Source organism: Dermacentor variabilis, chromosome 3 (genome assembly GCF_050947875.1).
Source record: "Dermacentor variabilis isolate Ectoservices chromosome 3, ASM5094787v1, whole genome shotgun sequence".
Classification (NCBI taxonomy): Eukaryota; Metazoa; Arthropoda; class Arachnida; order Ixodida; family Ixodidae; genus Dermacentor; species Dermacentor variabilis.
In genome coordinates, this window is record NC_134570.1 from 220,492,085 (window position 1) to 220,515,080 (window position 22,996).

The 22,996-nt window shown below is 49.0% G+C and overlaps 1 protein-coding gene across 1 annotated transcript in view; it reads right to left on the bottom strand.

Annotated features, from left to right (window-relative positions):
• Positions 1-22,996, bottom strand: part of LOC142574426 (uncharacterized) — a 311,223-nt gene that overhangs the window by 140,529 nt on the left and 147,698 nt on the right. Inside the window, exon 4 of the mRNA XM_075683509.1 lies at positions 5,221-5,306. Within this exon, the coding sequence (XP_075539624.1) occupies positions 5,221-5,306 (86 nt within the window). The remainder of the gene's footprint in view (positions 1-5,220; positions 5,307-22,996) is intronic.

Genomic DNA, 22,996 nt, shown 5'->3' on the forward strand with positions numbered 1-22,996 from the left:
CCTGTCGATGGGCTGCGGAAATTTTGCAATGGCAGCTGTCTTTTGCGGATCGGGGAGCACACCACATTTGCTGATGGCGCCGCCTAGAAACAAAAGCTCATCGCAAGCGAAGCGACACTTTTCCGGCTTCAGAGTAAGCCATGATGACTTGATGGCCTCTAGCACTGTCGCAGGCCACCTAAGGTGATCGTGGAAGTCTCCGGCGAAAACGATGACGGAGTCCAAGTAAACAAGAAAGGTCTGCCACTTCAGTCCTGCCAAAACCGTGTCCATCACGCTCTGGAACGTTGCAGGCGCCGAGCACAGTCCAAATGACGTACACTTGAACTTATAGAGGCCATCTGGCGTGATAAAGGCGGTCTTTTCGCGATATCTCTCGTCGACTTCTATTTGCTAGTAGCCAGACTTAAGGTGCATCGACAAGAAGTATTTAGCGTTGCAGAGCCGATGCAATGCGTTGTCTATCCGTGGGAGGGGGTACATACGTCCTTCGTGATCAGTCGACGATAATCGACGCAGAAACGTAGGGTTCCGTCCTTTTACTTCACCAAGACTACAGGAGGTGCCCACGGGCTTTTCGACCACTGGATGATGTCATCGCGCAGCATTTCGTCGACTTGTTGCCTAATAGCTTCACGTTCTCGCGTCGAAACTCGGCAGGGGCTCTGACGGAGTGCTCGAGCGTACTCTTCGGTTATTATGCGATGCTTTGTGACTGGTGTTCGTCGAATCATCTATGACGTCGAAAAGCAGTCTTTGTATCGTCGGAGAAGAGTTCTGAGCTGTTTCTGCTTGCTCATGGGGAGACCTGGATTGATGTCAAAGTCTGGTTAGGGAACTATAGTTGTCGCGGTGGACGCGCCAGGATCCGAGAAGACAAGCGCATTTCTGGTTTCCCCGATTTCCTCGATATACGCGACCGTCGTGCCCTCGCTGATATGCTTGCACTCCTGGCTGAAGTTAGTTAGCATCACTTCAGCTTTCCCTCCATCGAGTCGAGCGATACCTTTTGCGACGCAAATTTCACAGACGAGCAGTAGACGTTGGTCGCCTTCGATGACTCCTTCTACGTCAGCGAGCGTTTCGATGCCGACCGAAATAGCCATCCTGGAGCCAGGCGGGATAGTCACTTGATCTTCGAACACACTCAAGGAGTGGTGACTACATGGGCTCTCCGCCGGTATCGCTTGATCTTCCGACAGCGTTATTGACTTTGACTTCAGGTCGATGATTGCGCCGTGTTGGTTCAAGTAGTCCATGCCGAGAATAACGTCTCGTGAACGCTGTTGGAGGGTAACGAACGTGGCAGGGTAGGTGTGGTCATTAACGGTGATTTTTGCCGTGCAGATTCCAGTGGGCGTTATCAGATGCCCTCCACCTGTCCGGATTTGAAGGCCTTCCCATGCAGCCTTAACTTTCCTAACTGGGCGGCGATGGGTCCACTCATGACGGAGAAGTCGGCTCCTGTGTCCCCTAAGGCGGTGACTGCATGACCTCCGAGAAGCACGTCGAGGTCGGTGGTTCTTTGTCTTGCGTTACAGTTAGGTCTTGGCGTCAGATCACGGCTGCGTCGCATTGACCTGTGGCTGGTGCGTGGCGTCTTCAGGTGGTCTTTCGTCGGCGTATTCTTTACTTCCAGACTTCGTCGGGACGGCGGCGTGTCGTTGTTATGTCGTCAAAGTAGACTTTTCCGAGTCTTCATAGGCGGCGGAGGATCTTCGTCAGCTTGAAGAACAGCGACTGCACCTCCATCGGTTGCTGGTTTTAGTTTTCTGAATATGGGCTCACGGACCGGCTCCGGGCTGGGCCAGTATATGGACGATGCTGCAGCGACAGGTAGCGGCTTGGTAACGGAGAACGGGACGGTTGTCGAGGGCTCCACTGAATGGCGGCGAGATAGTCAGCGATATCACCAGGTCGTTCACCAAGCTGTGGTCGCGAGGCGTTAAAGGCGAACCCTCACTGTCCTATCTCCCGGTATGAGCATCGGCGGCAGACGTGACCCGCTTCTCCTCAGTGGTAACAGAGCGGGTGATGGTCAGAAGAGCACCAGACGTCGGTCTTCCTTGGAATGCTGCGCAGGGTGATGGGTTGGCGTGCTGGCGGCGACGGTGGTGGACGACGGAACTGAGGCGTTACTGGGCCCTGCCGCGGGCGTAGAGGGGGAACGTGACGGCGGGCTTCAGCGGCGTACGTCATAGCTTGCGGCTGACTCTGCGGCGATTCAGGGGCTACTCCGACTGATTGTTGGAGCTCCTCACGTATTACGTCGTCAATCGGAGCCACTTGAGTCTGCGACGAAGGGAACAGCTTCTGAAGCTTCTCCCGCACGACCGCTCTGATAGCCTCGCGCAGGTCGTCGGTAGCCAGTGATTGAAATCCGGCGTAGTTTGTTGAGCTCGTGCGGCGGTTGAATTGCCGGTTCCGGATTTCCAGTGTCTTCTCGATGTTGGCGGCCGCCCGAAGAAACTCGTCGACGGTCTTCGGTGGGCTTCGTATCATTCCGCCGGAAAGTTCTTCCTTCACACCACACATAAGTAGGCGGACTTTCTTCCCCTCGGGCATTTGCAGGTCGGCGTGCCGGAAGAGACGGCTCACATATTCTGTAAAGATGGCAACGTTCTCATTAGGTCGCTGCACTCGGTTGTCTAGTAGAGCTCGGGCTCGCTGTTTTCGCACGACGCTTGTAAATGTCTGCAGGAAGCCGCTGCGGAACAGCTCCACTTCGTTAAGGTGGCTTCTCGATTCTCGAACCACGTTCTGGCGGCATTTTCCAATGCAAAATCACATGGCACAGCTTTTCGTCACTGTCCCAGTTGTTAAACATAGGGACCCTCTCGTATGTCTCAAGCCAGCTTTCCGGATCTTCGAATCTTGAACCGCGGAAGGTCGGAGGCCCCCTGGACTGCAGTAGCATGATGGGTGACGCCGGGGCTGCCATTGAGGATGACTTGGCGACGACCTTCTAGGTCGTCTCTGGCAAAACTCCATGCTCTGGGGGCAGTCATTGCAGCCTGCGGCTACCTCGCTGGTTCTTGGCGACATTGGTGTTGTCTTCTGCGTTCGGACTGGTACCACGGCTTTGTGGGGGAGTCCAGTACATGAACGCAAAGCACCTTCACCAGATGTCACGTAGTAGTGACCGTAAAGAACACAAAATCATTAGTGCGAAAGACGAAACTAACTTTTATTGGGCGAACCTGTGCCCACAAAAACAGGCTACGCTTAAAGAACGACGACAGCGGCGAACACAGTCGGCGATCGTCGAAACCTGATCAGTGGGTCATGCACGTCTGCTTTTGTACATGAACCATCGAATGTTCCGAAGTATTCGCTGGCGCCCGCGTGTCTTCCAGAAAGTTCTATATCATTCGCATCGCGCATACACACAATCAGACTACACAAAGTTCGGCGACAGCAGACAGCGGATAGAAACATCGATAACATTCTAGAAACTTCCGATACATGTAGGCGCGTCCTGGGCAGAGCGACATTTCTTAGACGGTAAACGCGCTCACCCATAGAACATAAACGAGTTCACGTGTTAATAATGTGTAAATCAGTCGCTGCCATAATGAACAGCTTAGGGCGCACTGCAATAATGTCAAGAACGGCACCAACAGACCTCCCGCCATGCACTGCAAAAAAGCGCTTTTACACCCCCAAATTTGATAGCGGTGCTGTTCTCACTTGTAAGCTCAAGCAATGGCCGAGGCTCATTACTGAGGTGAAGATAATATGCGAAGAAAAAGAAAAATGTGTAAGTATAGCTGTCGTGCTGTTGAAGGTAGAGAGCTACACTTTATTGGATAACAATTAGTGCAGGGCGCATGCTCCAGCGTCGCCTTGGTGACTATATATATATATATATATATATATATATATATATATATCACGACAGGAGTTAAACCAATAAAAGTATGCGCTTTTTGTGTATTTTGCTTTCTGTAGTCGTTTGCCCCGTAGGTGCATTTTCCAACCAGAATTCATGTGTCCACTGGCTACAATGTCTGCACCGACTCCCTACATCGCCTGGTGCTCTGTTGCTAGAAAATTTTTGGCAGAAATAGCACCATCGTTTTTTTTTGCAAGTATTGTGGCTGCCATCATACTTTTTCTAGACCTACTGGCCCATGAGTAGATACAGGCTATTGGTTGGGTGAGTTTCGCTAGTATTTCATGACAACAGTCTTTCGAGCGCAAACTAAGCGAAGGTGACGATATATGTTAGATACATGCGCTTGTGTCTCTCTTGTCACTTGTAACCATCCTATAGTTTTTAAGCAAAAGCCTGCAGCCATGAGGTAAAACTTTCGTCGTTGCTTCTTTTTCGCCTTTCGCAATAGGTTGGGCAAGGCTGCAAGTCTTCTGGCAGTCCTTACCAAGAATTTTCGCTTTGCGAGTAGATCAGGTGAGAATCAAGCTGAGTTCTACAAACTTCCATGTAGTTTTATTTTTCTTTGCACTGCATAAATATCATGGCATATTTTGGTACTTTCTGGTACGGTCGTCCTTGTGGAGTGTCGTTTTCGAGAATTCCTCTCAAGTGTATATTCCGGCACACCGAAATCATCTGGCGGTGCTCGAAGGCAGTCGTTCCGCATATGGACCGTTTTCGTTGCTCTTTGGGTGTATTTTCCGGTTATTGAAGCACTTAATGTCTTACCCTCTGTACATCTGGACCACTCTAGACAAGAGAAGGGAAAGTGTAAACAATCTCAACCGGCGATTTTCTCCATAAAATTTGTTTGAGTGCAACTTCGTTGGTTTGCCGCTGCCTTTGAATATTATACAATAGTTTTACTACATAGAAAATTATACGTACCACGTGAAATTTTGTGTAAGCGTAGACAGTGAATAGAAGGACTACAGCGCTGCCTTTATTGATAGAGAGCAATTCCGGCTCTGTGGCATACGCGTCTGAAAAATCAATTGAGCTGACTTCTGCCTTCTAATGCAGGGCTTCGAACTCCCGGACACTCAGTGCATATTACATCCAACTAGTATACATCGCCATAACAATTTGTTATGGAAACTGAACAAATAGTTTAATTTGTCGGCAAAATACCACGCCACTCATATGGGGCGGTTTCGCCGTACGCTCAAAATGACGCACTTCCCCCTTTCTGTCATTTTGACCCGTGCCAGCGTGGGTTAGTCAACTGGTAAGCAAAAAAGCACTTTGTCATCTTACTGTGAAAAAAGAAGATTGCTGCTTACCTTTATTACACCAATGAGAAGGATGACAGAGAAGAAGATTTCGATGCAGCTTTCCGTTATCATGGCTATTCCTACATAATGGGGGTCTGCAATAACAAAAAAAGAAACAGACGTCATGGACGTTGGTAACATAAAATCACGGTTTGATACCTTCAATATATGTCCTCTGAAGTACATCTACCCTAAATACATGCATATTTGTTTATATTATACAAATATGGTAATAGTAATATCCTGCTTCCACACAAGAGACAGACATTTCCGATTAACGAAGTTTCTAAATCCAATCAAATTCAAAAGAAAACACTTTTGAATATCGAATGATATAGTAAATATGCACTCAGTTCTAAACGAAGTGGAAGATGGACTTGTGTCAACGAGGTATGGCAGTCCTACATTGTTATAAAAAGGAAAAATGCTGAATCTTGCATTTACGATTATTAAAAATATTTTTATTTTATGAGAACCCATCGTTGATTTAGTTATCACTCATCCAAGTCGATTGGATACAGAAAATGAAGATTTGAGGTCATGTGTAGTAGTAGTGACGGTGAAGAAAGTAGCAAAACTGGGAATGATGAAACTAGCGCTTTATTGGGCGAACATGTGCCCTCAAAAATGCGCTACACTCAATGCGGTGAAGACATTCTGCGATTGTCGAACAACTGATGAGCGGCTCAAGCACGTTGGGGGGAGGGGGGGGTCTTACATTAGTCATCGTAGGTTCCAGAGTAATCGCTAGTTCCCGCCTGTCTTCCAGAAAGTTCTACAACATTTGCGTAGCTCATGCATAAAATTAGATTGCACAAGGTTCGGTGGCAACAGACAGGAAAAACAACCATCGATAACATTCGAGGAACTTCCGATACGTGCGGGCATGTGCTGCACTGAGCAATAACATTTGTCAGACGGTGAAAAGCGGTCACTCGGAACGACAAACAAGTAAACGTGCCAGTGCCCCTCTGTTAAAAAGCGTCGTCTTGATGCTGCAAACCAAACAGGACAGCTAAAAAACAAGAATGACACTTAATAAACAAAAAAGACAAAAAGGCAAAGTCGAAAGTAACACAGTCCAAGGGGAGTCCAAATTTCCGCTCAATAAAGTCGGGAAGTTCTTTAGCGCTGGTAGACCCGCTTAAGCAGCGACACATGGACTATTTCAGGTCGTGAGCGGTGCCGCTGTGATAGCGAAATCCCGTCGGGCACGACCTCATAGTTCAGTGCGGCAATGCGGCGCACAATCTTGTATGGTCCGAGATAGCGGCGTAATACTTCCTGACTGAGTCCTCGTCAGAGCATCGAGGTCTAAACCCAAACACGCTCGCCGGGCTGGCACTCGGCGTAACGGGACCCGCCGTAGTTGCTCAGTGGCTACGGTGTTGGGCTGCTGCTAAGCACGAGGTCGCGGGATCAAATCCGGGCCACGGCGGCCGCATTTCGATGGGGGCGAAATGAGAAAACACTCGTGTGCTTAGATTTATGTGCACGTTAAAGAACCCCAGGTGGTTGAAATTTCCGGAGTCCTCCACTGCGGCATGCCTCATAATAAGAAAGTGATTTTGTCACGTAAAACCCCACAATTTTTTCGACGTAGCGGCGGTTGTAGTGTCGGCTGTCGGTCTTCTGCTGATTCTTGATCCACAGGCGGGCTAGCTGTCGGGCTTCTCTGGCGCGCTGGCGATAGGTGCCGATGTGCAGATTCCCTTCGTCGGTGACGTGCGGCAGCGTGGCGTCGTGAGTCGTCCTCTGGTTCCTGCCGCAAACCAGCTTGAACAGCATGATCTGTGCTGTTTCTTGCACCTTCGTGTTGTAAGTGAAGGTTGCGTACGGCAGGACGGCATCCCATGCCTTGTGTTTGACGTTAGCGTACATTGGTAACATGTCGGCGAGGGTCTTGTTCCGGCGCTCTGCAAGACCATTCGTCTACGGGCGGTAGGCAGTTGTCTTCCTGTGGCTTGTCTAGCTGTATTTCAGAATTGCTTGGGTGAGTTCCAATGGAAATACAGTTCCTTTGTCGGTGATGAGAACTTCTGGGGCGCAATGTCGCAACTCGACGTTTTCGACGGAGAATTTCGCCACTTCGGCTGCGCTACCTTTCGGCAGAGCTTTCGTTTCAGCGAAGCGGGTGAGGTAGTCCGCCGCCAAGACGGTCCACTTAATTCCAGATGTTGACGTTGGAAAGGGTCCCAACAAGTCTACCCCGATTTGCTGAAATGGTCGGCAAGGAGGCTCGACTGGCTGTAGTAATCCCCCTGGCGTTGTCGGTGGTGCCTTGCGTTGCTGAAAGTCTCGGCATGTCTTGACGTAAAGGGCGACGTCCGCGGTAAGGCGCGGCCAGTAATACTTTTCCTGCATCCTTGATAGCGTCCGGGGGAATCCGAGATGCCCAGCGGTCGCATCGTCATATAGGGCGTGCAGTACTTCTGGACGCAGCGCTGCGGGAACAACAAGACGGTAGTTGGCGCGGACTAGTCAAATCTTCTTCTTTACAGGTATATTGTTTTGAAGGGAAAACGAAGACTATCCTCGCCTAAATCACATGGGGACAACACCAGTCTTTCCTTTAAAAAGCTCTACGAGGCCTTTTAGCTCCGGGTTGCTCTTCAGCGAAATCTTCTGTGCTTATTATTCCAAGGAAGCCGTCGTCATCCTTGTCGTCTTGCAGGGGTGGGTCAATGGGGGCACAAGATAAGCAGTAGGTATCAGAGTGTTTTCGTGCGGACTTGTACGTTAGAGTGATGTCATATTCTTGGAATCTGAGTTCCACCCCACCAGCCGCCGTGAAGCATCATTTAAGTTCACTAGCCAACACAGCGCGTGATGGTCAGTAATGACTTTGAATGGCCTCCAATATAGATAAGGGCGGAATTCTGCTGTATTCCAAATGATGGCGAGGCATTCCTTTTCGGTCGTAGAATAATTGCCTCTGCTTTTGACAGCGACCAGCTTGCTTAAGCCATCACCCGTTCAAGTCTGTCTTTCCTCTGGACTAGGACGGCACCGAGACCTAGGCTACTGGCGTCAGTGAAGACTTCGGTATATGCGTCCTCACCGATGTGCGCAAGTACCGGAGGAGACTGCATCCGTCGTTTGTGTTCTCGAAATGCGTGGGCCTGTGGTGTTTCCCATTTGAACTCGACATTACATTTAGCTAGATGTGTCAGCAAGTGAGCGATGCGTGAAAATTCCTTGATCAAGGACCTGTAGTCGGCACACGTGCCAAAAAATCTACGCACTGCCTTCTTGACGGTGGACTGCGGGAACTTTGCGATGGCAGCTGCGTCATGCGGGTGGCTGGGGTGGACTCCAGATTTGTTGATGGCATGGCCTAGGAACAGAAGCTCATCGTCAGCGAAACCGCACTTTGCCGGCTTCAGAGTGAGCCCTTATGACTTGATAGCATCTAGTGCTGTCGCAAGCCGCCTATGGTGATAGTCAAAAGTTTCGGCGAAGATGACTACGTCATACAAATAAGCACGATTGGCCTGCCACTCCAATCCTGTTAAAACCGTGTCCATCACGCGCTGGAAAGTTGCAGGCGCCGGGCGCTGTCCAAATGGCATAATCTTGAACTCGTAGAGGTCGTCTGTCATGATGAAGGCGGTCTTTTCGCGATCTCTCTCGTCGTCTTCTATTTGCGTGTAGCCAGACTTGAGGTGCGTCGACGAGAAGTATTTAGCGTTGCAGAGGCGATCCAATGCGTCGTTTATCCGTGGTAGGGGGCATACGTCCTTCTTTGTGATCTTGTTCAGTCGACAATAATCGACGCAGAAACGTTAGGTTCCGCCCTTTTCTTCACCGAGACAACAGGGGATGCCCACGAGCTTCTCGACGGCTGGATGATGTCGCCGTGCAGCACTTCCTCGAATTGTTGCCTAATAGTTTCATGTTCTCGCGTCGAAACTTGATGAGGGCTCTGGCGGAGTGATCGAGTACACGCTTAGGTTAATATGCGATCCTTTGCGACTGGTATTTGTCGAATCCTCGATGACATCTTTCTATCGTCGGAGCAGACTTCTGAGCTGCTGCTGCTTGATCATGGGGAGACTTGCATTTATGTCAAAGTCTGGTTCGGGAAAGACGGTCGTCGGGGTTGCAGTCGGAGTAGCAGACTCCGAGATGACAAACGTATTGCTGCTTTGCACAATTTCCTCAATGTAAGCGATCGCCGTGCCCTTGTTGATGTGCTTGAAATCCTGGCTGAAGTTTGTCAGCATAACTTCAGCTTTCCCTCCGTGCAGTCGAGAGATACATCTCGGGACGCAGATTTCACGGTTGAGCCATAGACGTTGGTCGCCCTCGATAACACCGTCTACGTGTGCGGGTGTTTTGGTTCCGACGGAAATAGCAATGCTGGAGCGATGCGGAATGCTCACTTGATCTTCGAGCACAGTCAAGGCGTGGTGAATACGAGCGCTCTCCGGCGGTATTGCTTGATCTTCCCACAGCGTTATCGACTTCGACTTCAGGTCGTTGATTGCGCCGCGTTGGTTCAGGAAGCCTATGCCAAGAATGACGCCTCGTGAACAGGGTTGGAGGATAACAAAGGTGGCATGGTAAGTCCGGTCATGAACGGTAATTCTTGCCGTGTAGATTCCAGCGGTCCGAATTTGAGGGTCTTCCCATGCAGTCTTAACTTTCTTCAACTGGGTGACGATGGCTCCGTTCATGATAGAGTAGTCGGCGCCGGTGCGTGGCCGTCGAGAAGCACGTCGAGGTAGGCGGTTCTTTGTCTTTCGTTGCAGTTAGGCATTGGCGTCGCATCACGGCAGCGTCCCGTTAACTTGTGGCCGGTACGCAGCGTCGTCCGGTCGTCTTTGGTCTGCATATTCTTTGCTTCCAGACTTCGTTAGGATGGCGGCGTCTCGTTCTTATGTTGTCGCGACAAGATTATCGGTGTCTTCGTCGGTGGCGGAGGATATTCGTCAGCTCGACGAACAGCGACAGCTCCTCCATCGGTTGCTGCTTTTAGTTTGCCGGATATGGGCTCACGAAGTAGCCCCGGGCTGGGCCAGTGTGTGGTTGGCATTGCGGCGACAGTAGCGGTTTGTGACGGCGAGTGGAACGGTCGTCGAGGACTCCACTGAATGGCGGCGAGGTAGTCGGCGATGTCACGAGGGCGCTCTCCAAGCTGTGGACGCGGCGCGTTGATCGGCATTGGCGGTACACATGGCCAGCTTCAACGCATTGATAGCAGAGCGTGCAGGGTCAGGAGCTCGCAAATGTCCGTCTTCCTCGCGTAGCTGCGCTGGGCGACGGGTGGGCGTGGTGGCGGCGGTGGCTGTGGATGACAGAATTGCGGTGTGACAAGACTCGGGCGCGGGCGCCGAGGGGGACCTTGACGGTGGGCAACGGCAGCGTAGGTCATCGCTTCCGGCACGGGAGGCAGCGATTCGGGCTGCACTTCGGATACGCCAAGTGAGTGTCGAAGTTCGTCCTTGACCATGCCAGTGACCGAAGACAACTGAGGTTGCGATGAAGGTATCATTTTGCGCAGCTCTTCGCGCAGAATGGCCCTGATGGTCTCTTGGAGGTCACCGGAGCCCAGTGCTTGGATGGCGCACTCTGGAGTGAGCCCTCGCGCTTATATTGCCTAGCGCGCATTTCCATAGTTTTCTCAATCGTCGTTGCCTCTGTAATGAACTCAGCGACGGTCTTGTGCGGGTTGCGGATCAGACTGGCGAAAAGGTCTTGCTTTACGTCCCGCATCAAGAAGCGGACTTTTTTCTCCTCGGACTTTTCACGGTCGGCGTGCCGAAAAAGACCGGTAATCTCTTCCGTGAGGATGGTCTCATTTCATCAGCATCATGGTCTAATCACAAGAGGAAAATTATTTATACACAATCTATAACGAAAAAAAATCTTGAATCCTTTTATTCCTGCCATAGGCCAACAGACCTGGAACCACGTTTCGAGACAGATAATAGTGATGCCGTTTACCTTACCTTCATCACTACATTCAAGGCTATCAATGACGCATATTTTCCGCTAAGGAAGACAGCCACGCCATCCAAGGCTCGGAAACCCTGGATTACGTCCGACTCACTCCAAATGATCAAGCATACGAACCGATTGTACGCACAGTTTGTACAATCAAAAGATGAAGAGTTGCTTCGGCAATTCAAAAAGTACAGAAATAATCTAACATGAAAACTAAAAATGGATCGAGAAGCCTATTTCACAAATGTATTTTGGAGCCCTGATGAACAGCGATCGTATGTAATACTTCCGAAAACTTTCAGCATGAAGCAAAACGAATTAATCGGCCCTGTTTAGCTAACGCTTTCAACAATTTCTTTATTTTACAGGCATCTCAGAGTCAAGTAGAGTGGCGCCAAAATTACAGTGAATCCATGAAGCGAAGAAAGTGTACGTCATCCCTTTTTGTTGCGCCCACGAACTACACAGAAGTGTTCTCGTGCATAAGTAGTATTAAAAATAGCAAGAGAGTAGAAGCAACTGGTCTCCAAATAGCGCCTATTAAACATGTTATTCACCTAATATGCCCCGCTGTTACTCACGTTTACAATTTCATATTATTGACCGCTGTACTTCCGAAGGCACTGCAGATGGCTCGAGTGATAATGGTTTTTAAATGCGGCGGCAAGAATTTTATTAGTAACTATTGTCCAATTTCTATACTGCCGGTGTTCTCGAAGGGTATAGAAAAATTAATGCATGATAGGGTACTTTGAAAAACATAACCTGCTCCTTCACTTTCAGCAGAGGTTTCGAAAGAATCGATCCACTGAAACAGCATCACTGACTCAAAAAGAAATCATAATAGATATCTTCCAAAATAAGGAAATAGGTGCAGCTATATATATAAATTTTACTCAGGCTTTTGACATGATAAACCACAGAATTCTGCTGCATAAACTGGAAAGCTATCGTGTCCGAGGAAAACCTTATGAAATCTTATTTGTCGAGCAGAACACAATATGTAGACTTTAAAAATTCGTTGTCTTCAATACAAAATATTGGTGCAGGAGTCCCCCAACGAAGGATTTTGGGACCGCTCTTATTTTTTATCCATATAAATGATATTGTGCAATGTGTAACTGATGGTAAGATTGTATCCTACGCTGACTGCACTTTGGTGTTCATATCCGGAAGATCAGAAAGTGACATTGAAGAGAAAGCAATCAGAACACTGAATGCATTAAATACATGTGAAAAATTCATTTTTTTTTGAAGCTCAATTCTAAAAAGATAAAAATAATATTGTACTTTCCAAAAGGAAAGATAATTTCTAGGCCGCTGAACGTGTTCTTAAGCTCTGATACTGTTGAAATAGTGGATTCTGTTAAAATCCTTGGCGTTAGATATTCAAAGCATTCCACTTGTAATGATCATATTGACTATATTAGATCAAAAGTGTCTTCAGCTGTTGGTGTTATGTTTCGGCTGTGTGGTAGTCTTCCTGTCAAGGTTAGGTTATCACTATACAACTCATTAGTTCTCTCTTGAAATATTGTTGTACCGTTTGGAGCAATATGGGTGTAACAAATTTATCAAAGCTTCACCTTCTTCAAAAAAAGAGCTGTAAGGTGATGATGATGATGATGATGATGATTATTATTATTAAATTAATTAAACAAAGAATTGTTTGGCCCCTTTCAGCATTCAAGTGATGATATTAAGCGATTTTTCTTAGCAGAAATACGTGATATTGCGCTCTGTTTAAAGCTATACCTGTTTCTTTTGTTCGTTTCCCAATAACCTGTTATTTGTTTTTCTAATTCCTATGTTTGTGATGCAATGCATAGCGCTGCTTTTTACAAAATGTTTTGTTATTTTGTTTCAGTGTTTATTTCGAAAATTTAAAATCTCTTCCTCTGTACTGTACTGCCAAGCTGATAAAGGGGGCAGGACCTCCGTCAAGCTTACGAGCTTTTAGTCCTTTGTCCTTCTCAGTCCAAGAGAAAAATAAAGGCTGAATTGACTGAATTGAACTTGGGTAGTTGCCCTCGGGTTTCTAGCAGAATTTCGGTCCTTTCTTTTGGAACAACTCTCGTGAAGGAAGGAAGGAAGGAAAAGGTGAAGAAGGAAAGGCAGGGAGGTTAGCCAGTTTATCTCAACCGGTTTGCTACCCTACACATGGGAACGGGATGGGGGATGAAAGATGGGAGGACAGACAGAGAGCACATAGCAAAGCACACACATCATCAGTTAAAGTCCGTCACTCTTCCGTGGTACGTGACATTACTGTCACAGCCGCTTGTCCAAGCCTGCCTCTTTCAAAAACCGTAGTCCCTTCGTCCCCTTCAGCTGCGATGTCTTCTGTCGGCCATATGTGAAAATCGTTTCAACTGACAATGGTCTATCGTCAAGGCGCGCTAAAACGAACGCCACGGACTATTTTTGAATATTATATTCAGGAAAGTCGCACAGAATGTGTCTAGCGTCTCCTCGCAAAGACAAGCATTGAAGAGAGCGTTGTCGGCCATTCCAATGCCAAATGAGTAACATTTCGCGAATACCACCCCTTGCCATAAGCGATAAAGCAGAGTGGCCTCTCTTCGGCGGAGTCCAGTTGGCACACACAGATGCATCAAAGAGGGCAGGTTGTATTGACGATTGCTCCGTTGCTCGGGCTGGTTGGTGTGCACCATAGAGAGAACGCGATCTCCTGTGCAAGCACGCGAAGTCTGCTGGCTGCGTCGGACCGTGAAAGTGGTATGGCCTCTTCCTGTGTGTCTTCAAGAGCTGCCCGAGTGGCATTATCGGCATCTTCGTTCCCTATGACGCCGCAGTGAATTGGCAGCCACTGAAACGTCACGTGATGTCCTTTCTCATGTGATGTACGGAGTAGGCATCTAATATCGAATACGAGCTGTTAGAATGGCCCGTGACGCAGAGTTGATAGCACAGATTGTAGGGCTGCCTTTGAGTCACTGAAGATTGACCATTGTCGAGGTGATTCCCGATTGACGAAACAAGGTGCAACGCGAAGAGTAGCTAGTTCCGTAGATGTCGATGCCGTTGGGTGGTCAGTCCTAAAGCTGATGGTAATAGCTTTTGCTGGGACAACCACAGCACCGGACGAACACTGGATATTTGTGGAACCATCACTATAAAGATATACACTGTCCGCGTACCTCTCTGCAGAAGAAGCAGAGACAGTTGTGTCAGCACACGCGATGACAGCTCAGACTTTTTCCCGATTCCTGATAAACTGAGATGTGCTATGGGGCTGATATGACACCAAGGGGGTATCGATGGTTTAGATGCAGCGGTGAAGCCCGAGGGAAGTTTGTCGTTGTACTTGACGATAGTTTTAGAGAATGATGCTTGGTGCCTGTCTGAAGGTAGTGTTGCAAGGTGGGGATAGGGGGCACGTGCCAAATGTCTGATGTGCGTTCTCAGGGCTTCCAACGTAAAGTGAGTTTGCATTGAATGGTCCCTAGTAATCGGAATAGTTGCCTCTGTTGACGTGCACCTGCGCAAACCAAGGCAAACTCTGAGTGCTTGAGCTTGTGCTGCCTGTAGAACACGAATATTTGTCTTGCAGGTGTTGCTCAGTACAGGTAGACTACATTTTAAAAACCGAGAAAGAGAGCTCTAGAGTTTCAGCATTGCGTCTACTGACATCCCCCATGTTTTTCCTGTCAAGTATTTAAACAACTGGGAAGTTGATGTCAGACACCGTTTCAAGTAGGTCACGTGCGGGCTCCAACAGTGGTCTCGGTCAATAATTACGCCAAGAAATCTGTGGGTTCTGACATAGGAAACGGTCCGCCCATTGATTCAGATGAGATAAGGCGTCATTGTTTTGTGAGTAAATGCCACTAGTGCGCATTTTTATGGTGACATGCTGAGACCTTGTTTATACAAGTAGCTCGCTGTCAAAGTTGCCGCTGTTTGAAGCCGTGCACACGTCTCAGGACGTGTCACTGCCGAAGTCTAGACACAGATGTCGTCTGCGTATATTGAAATTTTGATGGTAGTTGGAAAGTATTCAGCAAGTCCAACAAGAGCGAGGTTGAATAGTGTCGGGCTTAGAGCAACGCCTTGAGGAACGCCCCTGCTTGTATAGCGTCGCGTAGTTGGACCATCGTCCCACAAAGAATGATCTTGCAGATAGGTAACTTGCAATCCCCCAAACGACTCAACCACCAAGGCCAACCATCGCAAGAGCGTCGAGAATGTCCTCATTTAATATGTTGTCGTATGCCCCTTTCACATCTAAGAATAAAGCTGCAGATAAACGCTTACGGGACCTTTCGTGCTGGACCTATGAAACGAGATCAACTAAATTGTCGATAGAAGAGCGGACACGTCGGAAACTAGTCATGGAATTCGGATAAATCTTGTAGTGTTCAAGGTACCACTCCAGGCGGCCAAGGATCATCCGTTCCATTATCTTGCCTACACAGCTGGCCAGCGCTACATGGCGGTAAGAGGTGAGGTCTAGTGGGGATTTGCCCTGTTTCAAGAGTGACACCAGGCGACTTACTTTCCAATCGTCAGGAACATTTCCGTCCTGCCATGAGGAGTTGTAAAGACTCAACAATTCTATCCGTGCGGGTCTTCCGAGATAGCAAAAGGCTCGGTATGATATACCGCCTGGACACGGAGATGAAGAACGCCTGTACAGAGCTAGTGCCGCCTCGAGGAAAAGGAAGGTCCATACGGCAATCACGGGAATGTGGGACGTCACCTCGGGCTGGAGGATCTGGACGAGTCGCTTGGTCAGCGACCGGCGCACAAAAGTCTTGTGAAACATCGATGTCTTGCCGCCCTTGGAAAAGCGCGAGCGCCTTGAATGGAAAACGCTGTTCCAGAAGGCAACGCACACCTTACACCGCTTCCCAAATGTGAGACAGTGGCTTGCGGGGGTCTAGTGTCTGACAAACCATTGCCCAACGTTCCGACGCTAATATATTCATATGATGCTGAATCTTCTTTTGCATCCTCCTGGCTGCCCTAAGGTCATGGATTGCTTTTGTACGCCGATATCGACGTTCCGCCCGGCGACGAAGTGCTCGAATTCGCTCTAATTCCATGTCGATGTCGCTTCGCGTGGAAGACATCATCATCATGCGAGTGGCGTTTTGCATCGTATTTTCTACTGTTTGCTCTAACCCAGAGGGTAGGCCCTCGCGGCAGACATCTTCAATATCAGATTTGAAGTTGGCCCTTTGAATCGTCCGAATAGTATTCCGTGGACCAGATCTAGACGACAAGCCTTTGCTGTTCAGATAGGTGTGAATGTGAACATGTGAACTCACATGTGTGTCAAAATCTGGAAACCACTTCACACATCTGGCGAGAGAGTTGGAGACGAAGGCAAGGTCGAGGCAGCTGCTGTATATCACGCCTCGAAGAAATGTGGGGCAACCATCGTTCTGCAGAGTAAGGCCATAGTTGTAGGCGATGCTTGCTAATCTTCGTCCTCTTGCATTTGTCCTTGTACTTCCCAATGCTGGATTGCATTGAAATCTCTTATGATGACCCATGCGGCGGGACAAACACTCAAGATATCCGCTAATCTTTTAGTATCGAAATTGCTTGAATGCTATATATACACGCCTATGAGAGTTAACAAGAGCTTGTTCTTTTTAACTGTGATTCATATATATTGATTGTCATCGGGGGGGGGGGGGGGGGGGGGGCGCAATTGGCTGCAAAGCTTAAGTATGTTCACGACAAACAAAATCGATGATTTTGCTGCATGCACCATTTGTTGAAGACATGATAAGTTCGTACTATGACAGTCTGATTGGTTTCGACAAGTTGGGCTCACAAATGACGATGAATGGAAACACATTGGTGCACACAAACTGACGAAGATCTGAAAGACGTAATTTTAGCCCTCTGGCGCTCCATTGGGTGACGGACGCTGCCTTGACTACTTTTTGGAAGGATGGGATATGGGTAGCCATCTTTCTAGTTGAGGGATTCAAGCAGTGGGCTTAAGGAGTCCAGCACTTTAAGTTCGCTTCGAACAGAAGGTGACCCCATGTCCACTAAAATCGCTCGGATGGCCTCCGTGAGGGAACGTAGCACCGAGATGACTTGACGATCTGTTTTAGGTGAATCATGCATGGCCGGAGAAGGCTCTGGTGGGGCCACGAACTTCTGAGGTTCCTAAGCAAGGGAGCGGTTCGGTAGCGTAGGCCATTCCTCTAAATAAAGAGTCTTATCTGCTTCCTTCGTGAAAGTGGTGGGCCCTTTCGCGGCGCGACGAAGTGGTGCCCCAGTGGAGTGGGTGCTATCACTTCGCGCATGCGCCTTCTTTGAAGACGTACGATTGAACTCTCGTGAAGGTCCTCAGGAAGTTACTGCGGAACAGGTCCCACGTTGGTAAGCGTGAACTCTCGGTTCTCGAACGAAGTCCTCGTGGCATATTCCAAGAAGTACACATGGTGTAGCTTATCATCAAAGGTGCAATTGTTGAAGGTCGAGATCCCTTCGAAGGTTTCGAGCCAGGTTTCCGGATTCTCCTATGCAACTGCACGGAAAGTAGGGGGCTCTCTGGCACGTTTAACCACGGCGGGTGACGCTGGGACTGCGTTCGCCACGGTCTTCCTGGTCGTACCAGGCAGAAGTCTGTGCCACAGGGGCACTCCTTGCAGTCTGCGGCTAGCTCGCTGGTCTACGGCGACGTTGGCGTTGTCCTCAGGCTTCTGCCTTGGGTGGCGGCTTTGCGTGGGCGTTCGGTACTACCTACTTCCGCACTACTACCCCTCCCCACCGATATGTCACGTAGTAGTGACTGTGAACAAAGCAGCAAAACTAAGCCAACACAGTCAGCGATCGTCGAAAATCTGATCAGCTGGTCAAGCGCGTCGGCTTTTATACATCAGTCATCGAAGGTTCCAGAGTAGTTGCTGGTGCCCGCCTGTCTTCCAAAAAGTTCTGCACCATTCGTGTCGCGCATGCATGAAATCAAATTGCACAAGGTTCGGTGACAACAGACAGCAAAAAGAACCATTGATAACATTCGAGAAATCTCTGATACATGCAGGCGCGTCGCGCGCTGAGCGATAACGTTTGTCAGACGGTGAAAATCGGTCACCCGAAAAAGACAAACAAGTAAGCGGCCCAATATTCATTTTTAAAATGATATTGTCCGGGCGAATTTTGAATGTTCTTTGCCTTTTTTTCTGCATACGGCATCACAACACACTAGCATATTTGTTGGCTTTATTTTGCAGCGCCTTGTCTTAGACTCCTCTGGAGCCGGCAAATTAGTAGTTCGTAAATTTCGCTGTGTAGCGCTATCTGTGGCGCAACTCGTGTTTGATATATGTTTAAGCTCTACATTTGAACAGGATTGCCTGTCTGGTTTGGTAAATTTGCATAAACTATGCAACATTTTACTGTGCATTAGTGCCGTGAGACTGGCTGGCCGAGTCCCTTTGCATCTATTCGCTGGCATCTCTCATGCTCAGAAAAACGTTTTTATGTAGCCCGTAAAGAACAACGCAAAGCTGTACTGGAATAAATACATGTTGCTCACAATTTTATCATTCACAATTTTCTCTAAACTTAGTATTTGAGAAGTTCAATAAATATTTAGGACTAATTGTGTCATTGTGCTAGATGAAACAAAATAATCTGAGCACCTACATGCGATGGCAAACAAAATTACATTGGTTAAATCCAGTTACGCGGGTTCTGAATATCCTTAAATTTTGGTGCAGAATAGCTGATACACCCTGCATATGTAGAGTGGGCACGGGAGCAATACCACGGGCATGCTCTAAACCACTATGTTTTCTCTTCGAAGGCGCTACTCGTCTCCATGCTTGCTTTGTTAATAACCATAACGAACGACCTTATTCTCATAGAAGTTCAACGCTTCCATGAGGTCCTGTCCATTTCCACCTTGGATGCTGAGATCTTCATCGACATGACTCTATATGCGAAAACCATCCCTTGCACCCCCTCACGTTTGTTGGTGACATCGCCTGTTAACTATACAAGAAGCCCGGCCGTCCCGTCTGCCTTCAGTAAGTAGGCGAGCGGTAGTACCGTTAACATTGCTCTCAAACAGTATGTTTTCTCTTCGCAGGCGCTACTCGTCTCCATGCTTGCTTTGTTAATAACCATAACGAACGACCTTATTCTCATAGATGTTCAACGCTTCCATGAGGTCCTGTCCATTTCCACCTTGGATGCTGAGATCTTCATAGACATGACTCTATATGCGAAAACCATCCCTTGCACCCCCTCACGTTTGGTGGTGACATCGCCTGTTAACTATACAAGAAGCCCGGCCGTCCCGTCTGCCTTCAGTAAGTAGGCGAGCGGTAGTACCGTTAACATTGCTCTCAAACAGTATGTTTTCTCTTCGCAGGCGCTACTCAACTCATGGCTTGCTTTGCTATTAACCATAACAAAATCATTGCCTCCGGTGCTCAGCGTTTCCAACCGGTCCTCTCGGTTTGGACCTTGGATGCTGCGCTCTTCGTCGACATGAATGTATCTGTGCAAATAACCTCAGGCTCCCTCTTATGTTCGTTAGTGACATCGCCTATTAACTATATAAGAAGCCCAGCCGTCCCGTCTGCCTTCAGTCAACATGGGAGCAGAACCGTTAATATTGCCCTCAGCCACGATGTTTTCTCTTCGCAGTCACTACTGGACTCCTGGCTTGCTTAGTTACGAACGATAACGAAATTATCGGTTCCGAAGTTCAGCGTTTCTAGCCGGTCCTGCCGGTTTGCACCTTGGATGCTGCGCCCTTCATCGACATGACTGCATCTGCGAAAATCAACCCTGGCTCCCCTAGCTTTCGTTGGTGACATCGCCTGTTAACTATACAAGAAGCCAACCCGTCCCGTCCGCCGTCAGTGGGCAAGGCAGCAGTACCGTTAGCGTTGCTCTCAGCCACAATGTTTTGTCCTAGTAGGCGCTACTCGTCTTCTGGTACTATTCGTCTCTTGGCTTGCTGTTTTACCAACCATAAGGAACGACATGATCGCCTCCGAAGTTCGGCGTTTTCATGCAGTCCTCCCCGCGAGCACATTAGATGGTGCACCCTTCATCGACATAATTATATATGCGCAAATCACCCCTAGCTCCCCCTTACGTTCGTCGGTGGCAAAGCCTGTTAACTATATAAGAAGCCCACCCATCCCGTCCGCCTTAGGTGAGCATAGGAGCAAAGCCATTAACATTGCCCTCAGCCCCTATGCTTTCCCTTCGCAGGCGCTACTCCTCTCCAAGCTTGCTTTGTTATTAACCATAATGTTTCAAGCCGTACCTGCCCGTTTGCACCTTGGATGTCGCGCCCTTCATCTATAGATCTGCGCAAATCAACCCTCGCTTCACCTTACGTTCGTTGTTGACATCGCTGTTGTCAACGATACAAGGTGCCCAGCCGCCTCGTCCTCCTTGAGTGGGCACGAGAGTAGTACCGCTAATATTGCACTCAGTCACTACGTTTTCTCTTCGCAGGCGCTACTGGTCTCCCGTTTTCCTTTTTTATTACCCATAACGAAATCATTGCCTCCAATGTTCAGCGTTTCCAGCCGGTCCTGTCCGTTTACAGTTTCGTCGTTGCGCACTTCATTGATCGGCTTGCGGAAATTGGTGATAGGATTGCGGAAAGAGCATTGGTGAATGTAAAACGTGTTCAGAGTTTCTGTCTTCATTGTCACGCAGTCTGCCGTACCATATTATCATCCCGTTTTCTTTATATCAGTTGACTGGCATTGCGCTTAATGCGATAGTGTACGCTTTCGATTTCTGTGTTGCCATTTTGCACCACAGTTCACTGAAGACCGTTTTGCCGTCGAGATGATCCACCGATGTTACGTATTTTGTTACTTTTACCACCTGTGCTTAGATGTGTCAAGTTTTTGTCACATGTTCATTTGCCCCCCCCCCCTTGCAATAATGCCCTTGTGATGCTGCAGGTACTTGTATAAATAAATAAAAAAACATAACTAAAATAAATAACCCCTCGCTCAGCCATACGTTCGTCGCTGACATCGCCTGTAGTCAATTATATAACAAGCCCTACCATCCAGTCTGCCTTCAGTCGGCATGGGAGTAATATAGTGAGCATTTCTCTCAGTCACTATGTTTTCTCTTCGCAGGCGCTACACGTCTCCTGCCTTGCTTTGTTATTAACCATAGCCAAATCGTTGCCTCCGCCATTCAGCGCTTCCAGCCGGTGCTGCCCCTTTGCTCCTTCAGTGTTGCCCCCTTCATCGGTACATGAAAGCACTCCCCATACATATGCCGACCCCGAAGCTGGAGCAATGCCGGGCCGACTGATGGTGGAATTGAAGCACGCGTTAAGAAGTCTCCATACGTTGGCCGATCCCGAAGGTAGTGGAATACTGCCCGACCCGTCACGGAGGTGAAGCAAACCAGGCGTTAAGCACTCCCCATACGTAGGCCGATCCCGAAGCTGGAACAATGTCGGTCCGACATACGTCGGAAGTGAAGCACACGTTAAGCGCTCCCTATACGTTGGCCGATCCCAAAGATAGTGCAATGCCGCCCGACCTGCGACGGAGGTGAAGTAAAGCAAGCGTTAAGCATTCCCCAGACGTTGGCCGAGCCCGAAGATTGTGCAACACCACCCGACCCGCGACGGTGCTGAAGCAAACCAGGCGTTAAGCACTCCCCATACGTAGGCCGATCCCGAAGCTGGAACAATGCCGGTCCGACATGCGTCGGAAGTGAAGCACACGTTAAGCGCTCCCTATACGTTGGCCGATACCAAAGATAGTGCAATGCCGCCCGACCCGCGACGGAGGTGAAGTAAAGCAAGCGTGAAGCATTCCCCAGAAGTTGGCCGAGCCCGAAGATAGTGCAATACCACCCGACCCGCGACGGTGCTGAAGCGAAACCGGCGTTAAGCACTCCCCATACGTAGGCCAATCCCGAAGCTGAAGCAATGCTGGCCCGACCCGCGGCGGAGCTGAAGCACGCGTTAAGCACACCCCATACGTTAGCCGATGCCGAAGATAGGGGAATAGAGCCCGACCCGCGTCAGAACTGAATCAAAGCAGGTGTGAAGCACTCCCCATACGTAGGCCGATCCCGAAGCACGAGAAATGTCGACCCCACTCACGGCGGAGGTGAAGTACGCGTTAAGCCCTCTTTATACTTTGCCCGGTCCCGAAGATAGTGCAATACCGCCTAACCCGCGACGAAGGCGAAGTAATGCAAGCGTTAAGCACTCCCCATACATTGACCGATCCCGAAGTTAGTGCAATACTGCCCAAATCGCAGCGGAGATGAAGCAAAGCAGGCGTTAAGCATTTCCTATCCGTAGCCCCATGCCGAAGCTGTAGCAATGCCGGCCCGACCCCTGGCAGAGGTGAAGCACGCGTTAAGCTCTCCCCATACGTTGACCGATCGCGAAGATAGTGGAATAGAGCCCGACTCGCGACGGCGGTGAATCAAACCAGGCGCAAAGCACTCCTCATACGTTGCCCGACTCCGAAGCTGGAATAATGCCGGCCCGACCCGCGGCAGAGGTGAAGCACGGTTTAAGCACTCCCTGTACGTTGCCCGATGCCGACGATAGTGCAATACCACCCGAGCCGCGACGGAAGTGAAGTAAAGAAAGCGTTAAGCACACCCCATACGTTGCCCGATGCCGAAGAAAGTGCAATAACACCCGACCCGCAGCGGAGGTGAAGTAAAGTAGGCGTTAAGCATTTTCTATCCGTAGCCCGATGCCGAAGCAGGAGCAATGCCGGCCCGACCCCTGACGGCGGTGAAGCACGCGTTAAGCACTCCCCATAGGTTGGCCAATCCCGAAGATAGTGAAATAGAGCCCGACCTAAGACGGAGGGGAAGT